At 38.4% G+C, this 14,369-nt stretch overlaps 1 protein-coding gene across 2 annotated transcripts in view; it reads right to left on the minus strand.

The window, feature by feature from the left end:
* Positions 1–14,369, minus strand: part of TMEM45A (transmembrane protein 45A) — an 85,767-nt gene that overhangs the window by 12,414 nt on the left and 58,984 nt on the right. For both annotated transcript variants that reach the window (XM_012732798.1, XM_004675249.2), the window contains exons 2-4: positions 3,579–3,770; positions 1,788–2,000; positions 268–452 (exon numbers count right to left, since the gene is read on the minus strand). In XM_012732798.1, coding sequence (XP_012588252.1) covers positions 268–452; positions 1,788–2,000; positions 3,579–3,768 — 588 coding nt within the window. In that variant the 5' untranslated portion in view covers positions 3,769–3,770. The remainder of the gene's footprint in view (positions 1–267; positions 453–1,787; positions 2,001–3,578; positions 3,771–14,369) is intronic.

Below are 14,369 nucleotides of genomic sequence, written 5' to 3' on the forward strand. Positions count from 1 at the left end.
GCTTTCAATTAAAAGCACCTATCCGACCTAACGGATACTCAGATGAAAAGCAAAGAGTGCATGCCCTACTCCCTTTCCTGGGTGCTGCCATGCTCACCCAGCTGCCAGACCACTCAAAAAAAACATCACCTGTAAAGGCCATAATCTCACTACAGGTAGAACATCAGAATGAAGTCTTTGGGTTCAAGAGTAAAATCCTCCACCAAGCAAAGAGAGGAAGTTAAAAGTGATGACACCAAGTACATTAATGGGACACCCCCAACTCACCTGCCAGAACCAGTTCCCCTGAAGCAGGATAAGGGTTGATCGCAGAAGCTCCAGAATTACATTGTTCCGTATTAAGAACTCCATGAAAGCTACTATTCCTGTTAGGAAGATGACCAAGACCAGCAGCTGGTGCACAAAAATGTCCAACATTTCCCGGCCATGAGTATGGTTGTAGAAGATAAAGGCTGATAGAGGGAGGAAAACAGTAAATTTGCCTTTTTCAAAGAAACCAAGGGCCTTGATGTCTCTGTCTCTCTCTCCAAAATGAGACATACCTTTCTCATCAGGAATGCAATCCACTGGTAAAAGCAAACATATACACAAATCCAAACAGTAGACTCTGATGGTATGATAAGACCTTCTGGAAGCACCCAAGAAGTAGTAAATAATTACCTATTTTAATCCCATGCACAGATTTCAGTTTCATTTTTATCCTTTCTATTCAGATGAGGAGGAAAATATGGTCATTCAAAATTATTAAAACACCTGAGATAATGAGAATCATGTTGTTGGCTTTTATCTAGCCCTTATTTTCTAAAAGGTTGACAAAAGTTCTCATCTTCCAATGTGGGAGTTTAGGTAGACAGTTAGGAAATGACTACCTCTTGGTAATTAGATGTTTTCTGAGTTCCATAATCAATCTGTTCCTTATATGTGCAATAAATGAAACAATCATTAAAAACCTGTTTTCTAGATCATGCTTAGTGAGATAAGCCAGAAAGAGAAAGAAAAATATCGGATGGTTTCACTCATAGCAGGAGTATAATGCACCAGGCAAGAAAATAACAAAAATAATGAACAGCCATATACCAGAGACATTTTGTGGGGGTGGAGTGGGGAATGGGATGGAAGACGGGGGCGGGGAAGGGAAATGCACGGGATTATGGTGATGGTACACGGGTGACTTGGTGATGGGAAACCCGCGAGGATTACAATTGAGATGGAAAAAAAATGTACAAAATGATGTAAAAAAAACTGTTATAAAAAAATAAAAGTAAAATAAAATAAAATAAAATAAACCTGTTTTCTGGGTTTCCCTGTAGAGTAACAAGGAGAATAACTAAACAGAAAAATGTTTTTCATTCATGTATCAAAGACAGAACTACATATATATGTATTTGTTTTAATTTTTTGGACTCTACTAATCATACAATAGTGGGGTTTTATTACATCAATATGAAAAAGGCTATTAGTAGGTGGTAGAAGCCAGTCTGCTATGAATTGTCTCCTAGTTTCAGGATATTCATGAATCAATGCTCCGATCTCAGACTCACTTGTTAAAAATGGAAACAATGCTAATTTCCAGGCTAAACTTGGTGCAGAAAAAAACATAGCAGGTGGTTCTTTAAGGCAGATGTGAAATGGGAATAAAGCACATTTGATTTTGCTTCTGCTGCTCAGGTCACCATGACCCAAATACATGGCCCTATCAATTAAGACTGTACCTAGGACACCAAAGAAATATTATTTAAATATCTAATAAAAGTGAAAGGTGCAGGAGAAAACTCACTTATACTTACCCTCCACAAATAAGGCATTTGATAATGTTAACTTGATTAAGGAGCTAGGAAGTGCACTTATGGTGAAACATAAGATGTTTGCCACACCCAGCAGCCCAAAGAAGAAATACATGGTGAAATGGTGCCAGCCCAAGAGTTGAACCCACTGGCCCTCTTTATAGTCATATAAGGTCAGATGAGGCCCTCCGGTAATAAACTGTTCTCCAAGCATGCCTGTAGAGAGACAGAGCACAGATTTAGCAAGCCTCATGCCAAGTACGCAGAAAGATACAAGAAGATCAGCCACTACTTAACCCATCTACTGTCATTTTATGACACTCATCTTCCCTCTGGCTGTACTCTTAACAGCTAAGCACTGGAACTTTAGGCTTGTTTTAAAGTTTCAAATATTGGTTTGAATAATCGCTTTTTGTCAAAAGTCAACAATGTTGTCAAATAACTACTTCAGATCTTCAAAGCAGATGATCTCAGTTCTGTTAAGTTCTATAATCAGTTTCATTGATGAATTTAGTTCCAGTTTCAATCTAATGACTCGATAAAACCTCAGTGATTTGGGGTTTGGATTTGGAAGATAAGTCAGATAGACACTGATTACTTGCTTCTTATATTTCACACTCATGTACTATGCTGGCTACCATGAAGGAAGGAGTTGTGCTTGGTTCAGGATAAAATTGCTGAAGTTCAACTTTTCCCCAACCAAAGATACTAAAAAGATACTAAAAAGCACAGTTAAATACAGCATATGGTTACTCAGTTACACAAACAGTTAAACCTTTCTTAAATACGCTGGTTTTTTTTTCTTTAACATAGAAATCCTCTCTTTGAAAATTACTCTGTAATTAGATGGCCATAGAAAAAACCTATTGCCGTGAATAAATCATGAAGAAATTCAAGAGGAATTAGGAAATTTTGCCTTTCATGTAGGGGTACTCTACAATTTATATCATTTTCACAGAATCCTCACCATCAATAGAAAATCCGTAGCTGACATCTAACCTAACCACTGACAGTCACACAAGAAGGAAGCGTGCATGAATGAAGTTCTTCTTTACCCCGGAGGCGTCTGTACACCTATCCGTGATGTTTTATTAATGTATTTTTTCCATAATCACATGATAATTTTGACATAATTCTGAAAAGTAGTTTCTGACAGAATTTATTTGTTCAAGCATCAAAATAATTGATATAAAATTATTTCTATAAAGAAAATTCACCTTGAGTGGGCAGGTAAGTTCAGTACCATGACTAATTCACTAAGGAAAAAGCCTTTGAACAAGCAGCAAATACAGCCTTCTAAAAACTGTCAGATAGGACTTATAGGTAGAGTAAGTGAAGGAAGATATTTCTTAATAAAAATTTCACTTTAGGGTAAGAGTAGACAAAAAGGGTGAAGGTGGTCAAATGAACGAGACCAAGTTTAAAACTTCCAGCTATAAAATAAATAAGTTCTGGGGATATATACTACACTCTACTGTATAGTTATACTCTATTGTGTAATTAATAACACTCTATTGTATATTCACAACTTTCTAAAAGAACAAATTAGAAGTTCTTGTCACAAGAAAACAAAACTGGAACTATCTGTGGTAACTGATGTTAGCTAGACTAATTATTGCAATCATTTTCTTACACAGTATCAAAGCATCATGTTGTAGCTGAAACTATTTCAATGTTTTCTGTCAATTGAATAAAAATTTTCACTTCAGGAAGTCTTGATTTGCTACTGAACCTTTTCTCTGCATTAGAAAATACCTAAGAAGAGAAAACAGGACATAGAAATGGAACACTCACCAGTTACAGCCATGACAATTTCTACGATTCCCTCCAAAATTTCTATTCGCTGGAATAGTGCTTTGGAACCAAGGTAGGAAGTCCGTTTGTACTTTTTGCAGGCATATTTCAGAATAGTCTTTGTGCTCCACCAAATACCCATGATAAAGAAGAAGGTCCCAGGCAGTGCATGACCTTTGAAACTCCCCATGTCTACCAAGACAAGAATAGAAGATACAAGGTATTTAATTTCCAAAATTTAGCCAAAACATCACTTGTTCATAAAGTACCTATCTTATGATGATTATGGATACACCTCTGATTGAGAAGATCAAACTACAATATCAATAATAACAAGGAAATTTTGCACCCATTAAGCACTTGCCTTGTAGTAGCAAAGGTGTCAAGTGCCTTGTAGGCAACCTATGACATAATTTTTACAATATACCCTTGAGTGGGGAATTATACTATTTTACATTGGTATACAAGTTTAGATAAGTTAAATGACTTTTCCAAATTTAACAATTATTAAGCTAAAGTTTGTTTTTAATCAGGAGCTCAAAAGAATTTTTTAAAATTACAGTACATATTCCACCATATAGTTACACTTAGGCATATTTGAAGAAAAGTAAAATGAACCCAAATTACCTTTGGGTTTAAAATTTGAAATAAGAAATTACCTATGTCTTCTTTTCCAAGAACATAATTTCAAAGTATCAAGTATCCAGTGTGGAAGAGACCATTAATGCTCACCAAATATCTGTGCTCTCCCCCATACACTTTTCCCTGCTTCTCTTCTAGGTGAATCAGAACCATGTTTCTAGCTTCAGCCAATGGATAGTGGCATTTGTCATTTTCAGGCTGAGTCATTTAAGCGCCTACATGAATGACTCCTTTAACCCTCCATCCACTCTCCACATTGCCATCTTTATATACCATATCGACAGCATAGAACATGCAACCAGCCTCCTTCAGATTTGCAAGAGATAAATGCTCATTGAATTAAGATATTGAAACTTTGGAGTTTAATGGATAAATACACCCTATCCAGAGGGATACCAAGCCAAGTCAAATTGTAAGTTCTGTTCATGCATACATGACGGAGTAATAAGAAAGACAAATATTCTCCATTTTTGGTAAGTGTATTGAAAACTAGTCTTGAATTGTGTGTTGAATTCTGTGCGCAGCCCTTAGTGCAAAAATATTGTTCTAGCAATGGAGTAATGGAGATTTCAGAATCATCTTTGAGGATCTGACAGTAGGCAAGATGCAAGAGTATTCATGAAACAGAATTCACAAGTTTCCCCCAAACCCAACAGAATTCTTTATCTCCCTAGGTGAATACTGAGCCTCTCCTTTGGGACACAGTCTTTTGGGTTACTATCACATTCCAAAGACACAACTGTGAAGCTTCAAGGGGAAACTGAAACAGAGTCAAACACTAAGTCTCTCAAATCTCCAGATGTAATCCCATGTGCCCCTGAATCCTCCAAAACATTCAAGATTCTGGTCAAGTATATTACATAGTGCTAAGTGTGGTTGTTATCCTGATTCAGACTCTTATCCTAGTTCTCACTCTACCACCATACTGGTATGCTTTGGACATTAATTGAGAGGCCTCTCTGAGTGATGGCCTAAATGATACTTGGATTATCTTCTACTCCAGATGTTACTCTATCATCATGTGATAATTATCTTAATTTTTATCATAGTGTTACTGAGTTGTCCTTTTTGTCTTGACTTAATCAACCATATGAAATGAAAAAGTATATCCAGATTATAAATTCATTGACCTTTTCTGGAATTCAATATGTTTTAAGGCTCCATGAATGTTTTATATTTCTTGATATAGGAAATCCACTACAGAAATCTACCCTAAATACATAACTAGAAATATAGGCACCAATTAAAAGCAATATATATGTCTAAAATCAGGAAAATTATTAAATGTCGCAGTTGTTAAAAAAAAAACAGCTTTTAGGGCCCTCCCTGGTAGCGCAGTGGATTAAAGCACAGCACTAAGAAGCTAAAGCCACTTCAGCATGAGTTCAATCCCCGCCCCAGAGATAATCCCACATGGTGCAGCAGACCTCTCCTGACCAATTCGCTGCTCCCCTCAGCAGTGTACTTCGTTAATCAGCCTGTTCTGCTCCCCACTCTGTCTTTGGTGAAGCCTCTCACCACCCCTGCACCTCTGGCCTGTACCCCAGTTCTGTATGCATAAATAAATAAATCTTTTTTAAAAATACAGTCTTTAAATAACTTAAATTATAAAGCATATATAAAGCATAAATAAATTATAAAGCATATATATTATAAAGCATATATGGGACTTTTCAAAAAACTCAGACTATGGCTTTATATTGATGAGATCTGAATCCCAAATTTATCATTTACAAACTACATGATTTTAAGTTATTAAACCTCTCAGTGCCTCAATTTCCTCTTCTGTCAAATGGAGCAAAAAATAGTACCTACCTTATAAAATTAAAAAGTTATTCCAAATACCCCCAATACTATTAAGCAACTTCATGCTATTCTCGACCTACCTGAAAGTACCAAAGTAAAGCAGAAATAAAATTAGATAAGACACTAACTGTATATAAGCAGGAATTATCTGTACAATTCACTTGACGACCAATCAATAGCACTTCTACAGTTGTCTTAGAGGCTGACAGGAACTGTGTGGTGTGTGTGTATTAATTCTTAACTGTAATTAGAGAATAAGCTCTGGAAAGCAGGAACCATGAATCTATTTTTTCTATTTCCTACTGGGCCAAGATAACAGCATTACATAGTTGAGATTCTTTTTTTTAAAGATTTATTTAGGGCCCCCCCGGGGGCTCATCTGGTTAAAGCAAAGCACTATGAAGCTACTGCAGCCACTGCATCACAAATTCAATCCCTGGCCAGAGGAGTGACCCACACGGCGAGTGACCTCTCCGGACCCACCCACTGCTCTCCTCAGCAGTGTATTTCAGTACATCTGCCTGTTCTGCTCCCCACTCTGTTTCAGGTGAATCCTCTCACCACCCCTGCACCTCTGGCATGTACCCCAGTTCTGTATGCATAAATAAATAAATATATCTTTTTTTTAAAAGATTTTTGAGGTACAGGGGTGGTGAGAGGATGGGATGGGAGCTCAGGATGACAAGTAAACCATCCCATCTGTTTGATTGCCAGTGAGTATCATGCCTTCGTGAGATTCCTGTACATAAGAAATTAATTTTGCTCCCTATTAATCTAGATTGTGTCATTTTAATTATTAGACGGACCAATAAACCTAGAAGGGAAGAAGAAAAAAAATATTCTGTCCTATACCATATTCACCTAAAGTACCAAACAGATCCAACTGTTCCTGGTATTGAAAATGACATTCATTTTACTACATTTTCATTATAGGGAGAGAAAACTGCCCAAATTCCGTCACTCCACTCTTATCTCCCAGAACACCATTATGTTGTTTCTTTTAACATAGAAATAGAGTTTTATTGCACCATTATTTGAAATTTTGTCCTATACATACATTGTCTTAATATTCCCCATAACCCTTGCAAGGTAGGCCCCTACCATCCTAATGCAAAAATGAAGAAAATAAGATCAGAGAGCAAATGACTTGCCCAAGGTCACAGAATAAGTAATTGACTGAACTGTGACTTAAACGCAAGCTTTTCTGGTTTCAAACCAGAGCAGCTATCAGTCCAGCCAAGTTGTCTCCAAAACTAGATACTGGATACATAATGGTATACCCTGCTTTGCAGGTTAGCTGACAAACCCAACCTCAACGTTGTATTTCCTTTTTTTATGCTGAACATCTTTTTCAAATAATTACATTTATTTATTAATTTTCTTACATCCTTATTCATTTTTGGACAGTGTTTGATTTTTCCCCTCGGTTGTAGTCCCCACATTTCCCATCACCACGGCATCTATGAACCATCACCATAGTCCCTTCTGATCTTCCCTCCCGTCTTCATGCCTTTTCCTCCCCCTCCCGGGCTCAATGCTTCAGACCTATGGTGAATGGCAAGTTTTGTCTTTTTCCTGACCCTTTTAGAACACCATTATTCATTAATCTGCCTTTTGTTCCCTGCTTTGCTATTATTGCCTGCAGGTGCAATTTATTGCCAAGTAGCCCAAACTCAAAAGAGCTCAATCCAAAATGCAGACACAATCCACTGGATGCACAAAGGGCTTCCTCATCCACAAAGTAAAACATACTTGCCTAACAGCCAACAGAACCCTCAGGAGAAATCACCAGGATAGGAAACAAGAAGTTCCTTCTTCAACATCCTCCCTGCCTGACCTCACCACAATTATAATCTTGAGGGGAAAGTGGTTGTTCACCCAACCCTAAAAGAGTGAGCTACAAGATTCAATCACTATTAAGATCCATACTTCTCTCTCGTCTAAAAACAAAAACAAAAAATCCCTGTTGTTCCTATTGACACCAAGCATCATCACCCTTTTGGTTAAGAACAAGAAACAGGCCGGCCCTCCCTGGTGGTGCAGCGGGTTAAAGCACAGCACTAAGAAGCTAAAGCCACTTCCGCGTGAGTTCGATTCCCACCTGCCCCGGAGGTGACCACATGGCGTGGCAGACCTCTCCTGACCCGACCGCTGCTCCCCTCAGCAGTGTAGTTCGTCCATCTGCCTGTTCTGCTCCCCTCTCTGTCTATAGTGAAGACTCTTGCCGCCCCTGAGCCTCTGGCCTGTGCCCCAGTTCTGTATGCACAAATAAATAAATCTTTAAAAAAAAAGAACAAGAAATAGACCTGACACTCTTGTTGGCCCTATTTTCTGAGCACCTTCAACAAACACCATCCCCAAAGAATTCTTTTTTTTTTTGAAACATTTATTTATTTATGCTTACAGAACCGGGTGCCAGAGGTACAGGGGCAGTGAGAGGATTCACCACAGACAGAGTGGGGAGCAGAACAGGCAGATCAACAAGGTACACTGCTGAGGGGGGCCAGTGGGCAAGACAGGAGAGGTCTGCCACGCCATGTGGATCACCTCTGGGGCAGGGGATCAAAGTCGCACTGAAGCTGCTTCAGGTAGCTCACAGTGCTGTATCCTAACCCGTTGTGCCCAGGGAGGGTCCCCAAAAGAAGAATTCTATTTAAATGTCAGATAACATTGGGCAAATCCCAAGATCTAAATCAGGGGTTAGGTGCTAATTCCCAGTGTTAACGTTACAGAAACCACACACCAGGTCTGTGCACAGAAATAACAGAGAACTTAAAAATATCTCAGAAAGAGTTTCTATAACATCCTTGGTGAGTTCTTAATCAAATAGCTAAATTCAATATAAACTATTACCAGAAGGTAAAGCTTCATCTTGAGCTACCACCAAAATAAGTTTTCCTAAAACTTAATTAGGAACTCAAAGTTTAAAACACATTTGTGAATTCCAACACCTACCTTAAAACCAATATGAACTATTTCTTGAGCTTCACTTTACTCTTTAATATTCAAAGAAAAGTGTATACAATCATACGTAGCTTTAATTTTTTTTTGAATCTCCAGCCTTCCATATCAGCTTTTGAATGTCAACTGCTTTTGAAGAATTTTTCTTAGTTAAAATATCCTTACCTTCACACTTTTCTCAATGCCAAGTTCCAGCTCTATACTCTTCTCCCAAGAACTTGCAATGGTTCCAGTCTCAAGAAGGAAAAGCAGATACTGATTGGTCTAAACCTAAAATTGACTACACTTCCCACTTGGAGACTAAACCAAAGTTCTCATCTCGTTGCATGAAGTGGAACAGATAAGCCTACAGAGTATGTCATAATGCGTAAATGTAAGTGTAGGAACCACACCCTTTTGAAGATCTTACCACCCTATCCAAACATTGTGCCACCTGAGTAATTCCCAATGAGACTCACCTTGCCACGCACGTGACCACTAGCCTCTGTCATGTGTCACCTACTGTGAGAACTACAGCTGATGGACTACGTGTGATCTGTGCTACCTCTCTTTCAGGTCATCAAGGTGCACAGATGACAAAGAGAATGGTATGGCAGCAGTACCATAATAAAGCCTATTCTTCAAACCCTATGAAGCCACTTCCTAACATATAGCACCTTCAGCAGGAGATAGCCACGAGGCTGGGGTTGGAATCATGGCCAAAACCAAAATTTAGGACTAAGAAAAGATGATGGAAAACAGTTGATGTGGGATACTAATGAAACTCATTTACCTTCTACAATCTGGTAGAGGCAAGTGAGTAAACTATTGTAAACCTGTCAGTCTTGCACAGAGTCAAATGGGTACAAAGAAGCAAATAGAATGACTCTAACCGACAGACCCAGGAGCTGTCTGTACACAAATGTCTTACTTTCCTAAGGCCCATGAATCGTTATACTCAGCACTTGACAAATAGCCAATGATTGAAGAGTAAATAGCCTGGGACCATATCTCCCTGATAGACCGACATGGGTGGTGGCCAGTCTCAGAAACAGATGAAGATTCTTGGACCCTACTTTAGATCTATTAAACTGATAGGCAGTGAGAGGTGGCCCAGGAATCTGCATTTTGATAAGCACTAATCATTTTTTAATATATTTTCAGATTTTAAGAACTACATGGGGACAAGCAAGTGGTACCATTTGCTAGTGACCTTCCTATCACCTTACCCAAAGATCACGTGTCTTAATAAAATTAGACATGTTTGTCATATCAGGTTATAAATTAGATGGAGGTGGAGTGGTTCAAAAGCTCCTCCCAAGGTCAGAATGACAATCTGACTCTGTCAGAAGATGATCATCTTTGAGAATGCTGCCATTTATTTTATTTTTATCATGTTATTTTTTTATTTGGTCTTTGTTATACCCCTGCCTCTACTTCAACAACCCTCTCAATCTTTAAATGACTGAAGACATCCATGTCATATGAATCATTATTCCTACCCCAATATTCAGAAAGATAAGAATTTTAAATTTGAAAGTATGGGACATAAGCCATCCAAAGGCTTATGTTTTTAAAGATAAAATGAGCGAATGACAAGTTAGAAGAAATGTCATGATGTATCGCCTGACTGGAACCAGTACTTTAAAGTAAATAAAACCTGACCTGTTTCTGTTAGTGATAGTACACCTGAGATGGGAAGGAAGCTAATATTCATTGAACACCTACGATGTGGTAATAGCTTTGTTAATCTGTTTATTCTATCTCTGAGACAACTCAGGGAGGCATTTTATATCTACCCTAAGTAAGAGGAAACTGACACTGAGAAATCCAAGTAGCAAAGTTAGGAAAGACTAGAGCCAAGCATCGAAGTTCCTTCTACAGCTCACTCAAACCCTATTCTATTCCCCTAGATAAGGGCTAAGACTAGTAAAGGCATTGTGATTAATGCCATCAAACATTTTCCACCAAATGCCTTTGAGTAGGTAAACACAGTGAAAAAAGAATTCTCCTTCTGGGACATTTTACCATTGAAATGTTAGCAATGTTAAAGAAAATGAAGGCTTTTGGAGCTCAAGTACTTATTTGCCATTATTGTAGTCAGTCATTGAGCACAGGGCTACCAACCAAAAGGAAATCTGGTGTATTGCATACATCTGCAGGGGTATGAACCCCGCAAATTATACATATTGTAAACCAATATTGCTTTAATTAAAAATAAAACTAATTTTTAAAAAGAAAGGAAATCTTATCTGAGCTATCTGAAATGATTTCATTTGACAAAGGTCTAGATGCTAGAGGTTAAGTCTCAGTGATGTGGTAAGAAACTAAGGAAGTCCTGCTTCAATTGCAGGCTTCACATTACTTCACAATTCAAGTCAATGAACAATGGTTGACGATGTCATTATGTATCTAAGGCTCTGCTTCATGTTACAGGGCATTCTATGTTAGACACATGTACCCATTTTTACAGCTGCCATATCTCAACTGAAAAATATTCTCACATCAAAAAGTAAAACTTTTATATGTGAATAGCAGAGAAGACCAAAAATATATTCTCAACATCATTAGTCATTTGGGAAGTGCTAATCAGAATACCAAATACCAATATACATCCACTAGAAAGCCTAAATTCTAGAGGATTGGTAATGACAAGTACTGGTAAGAATGTGAACTAATTGGGCTCCTTCCACTTTGCTGGAGAGAACACAAAATCATACTGACCCACAGAGAAGCAATTTCTTACTTTTGATAAAGTTAAATATGCACTTACCATTGGACCCAGTAATTCTAATCCTATGTATTTACCCAAGAGAAATTAAAATTATGTTCACACAGGCCCTCCCTGGTGGCGCAGCGGGTTAAAGCACAGCACTAAGAAGCTAAAACCACTTCAGCATGAGTTCGATTCCCGCTTGCCCTGGAGGTGACCACATGGCGTGGCAGACCTCTGCTGACCTACCCACTGCTCCCCTCAGCAGTGTATTTCCTAGATCTGCCTGTTCTGCTCCCCACTGTCTCGGGTGAAGCCACTCACCACCCCGCACCTCCGGCTTGTACCCCAGTTCTATATGCATAAATAAATAAATCTTTTTTAAAAAATTATGTTCAAAGATTGTGCATGATACTCACAATATTTTTATTTATAAACAACCAAAACCTGGATACAGACCAAATGTCCATCAACCAGTGAATACATGAACAAACTGATTTATCTCTAAATAAAAATAAACAGACCGTTGACAAAAAAAATCCTGGATGCATCTCAAAAGCATGTTAAGTGAAAAAAGACACATACAGAGTATCCCACTTACATAAAAGTCTAGAAAAGAAAAACAGTGACAATAGAAGGTAAATAGTGGTTGTCTAGGGGTTAAAGGGAAAGGATTGCCTGCAAGGAGCAAAAGGGAAAACTATGCTGATGGAAACATTCTATATACTGAATAATCACACAACTGAATGCTATAAAAATTCATTAAGTTACACACTTAAAATTCACAGGCGAGGCCCTCCCTGTTGGCACAGCCGGTTAAAGCACAGCACTAAGAAGCTAAAGCCACTTCTGCATGAGTTCGATCCCCGTCTGCCCCGGAGGTGAACACATGGCGTGGCAGATCTCTCCTGGCCCGCCCGCTGCTCCCCTCAGCAGTGTACTTCGTCGATCTGCCTGTTCTGCTCCCCACTCTGTCTCTGGTGAATCCTCTCACCCTCCGCATCTCTGGCTTGTACCCCAGTTCTGTATGAATAAATAAAAACAAAAAAATAGGCCTTCCCTGGTGGAGCAGCAGGTTAAAGCACAGCACTGAGAAGCTAAAGCCTCTTCCGCATGAGTTCGATCCCCGCCTGCCCCGGAGGTGACCACATGGTGTGGCAGACCTCTCCTGACCCGCCCGCTGCTCCCCTCAGCAGTGTACTTCGTCGATCTGCCTGTTCTGCTCCCGGTTCTGTCTCTGGTGAATCCTCTCACCCTCCGCATCTCTGGCCTGTACCCCCCAGCTCTATACAAATAAATAACTAAATCTTTAAAAATAAATAAATAAATAAATAAATTCACAGGCGAATAGCTTCACTCATAGCAGGTGTATAAAGGACCAGGGGAGAAAATAATAGTAATAATGAACAGCTATATACCAGAGACATTTTACAGGGGTGGAGTGGGGAATGGAAGCAAAAATGGTGGGTGGGGAGTGCACTGGACTATGGTGATGGCGCACAGATGATCTGATGATGGGAAGCCCAAGGGGATTACAACTGAGATGGAAAAAGACACAAAATGATGCAAAAATAAACTATTATGTTATTTTTAAAAATTCACAGGCAAAAACTTACTGCAGAGAAAATGTACTTCAATATAGTTGATTGAAAAGGGAAAAGAAAGCCTTCTGCTGGGAACATGATTGTGCTGGCCTTGAAGTCTGGTAACTAGATCAGATTCTAAGTGTAAGGATCATATCAAAGTGAAGGAGTTGTGAATCAAAAGAGGCTTATTCTTGACAACTTTGTGTTTCTACCATTCCAGCCCTGAAAAATCATTTTCATAACTATTATATGTGATATTGACCTGAATTTCTATCATGTATATCATATAGAAAAGTGAAAATTAACCTATTTTTATAACAAAAAAATCTTAAAGCTTATATATGTCAATATTTAACTAGTATTTAACTACTATTTACTAGTATTTAACTTCTATTTACTAGTATTTAACTTCTATTTGCTTTCTAACTACTAATGGTTCACTAGCCTCTATTTAACCATTTTGCATTTTTTTAAAGATTTATTTATGCATACAGAACTGGGGTACAAGCCAAGGGATGCAGAGGGTGAGAGGATTCACTAAAGACAGAGTGGGGAGCAAAACAGACAGATGGACTGAAATACACTGCTGAGGAGAGCAGCGGGTGAGACAGGAGAGGTCTGCTGAGTCATGTGGGTCACCACCCTGGCGGGGATCGAACTCCTGCTGCAGTGGCTGCAATAGCTTCATAGTGTTGTGCTTTAACCATCTGCATTTTAACTCATTTAATTTTGACAAGAAACTTCTGAAGTAGATATTATTACCATTCTGATTTTATAGATGAAGAAACCAAAGCAAAGTTAAAGATGGATGCCAAAATGTCCAACGTCATGCAGGTAATAAGAAATGGAAATAGAATTCATATACAATGTTAGGTCTATATTGACTCTACCACAATGGATGTATCCAAAGTAAAGTTTAAAAGACACATAATGATATATAAAAAGATGCCTACTTTCATTATACTTCAAAGGAAACCAAATTTAAAGCAGAGGTGTTTTTCACCTACTAAGTTGGCAAAATTAAAAAGAATTATTAGATCAAGTGTTGGTGAGAAAATGAGGGAAAGACAACACACATATATTAGAAGTGTAAATTGGCATTTT

Source organism: Condylura cristata, unplaced genomic scaffold (genome assembly GCF_000260355.1).
Source record: "Condylura cristata isolate star-nosed mole 26May11 unplaced genomic scaffold, ConCri1.0 scaffold00003, whole genome shotgun sequence".
Classification (NCBI taxonomy): domain Eukaryota; kingdom Metazoa; phylum Chordata; class Mammalia; order Eulipotyphla; family Talpidae; genus Condylura; species Condylura cristata.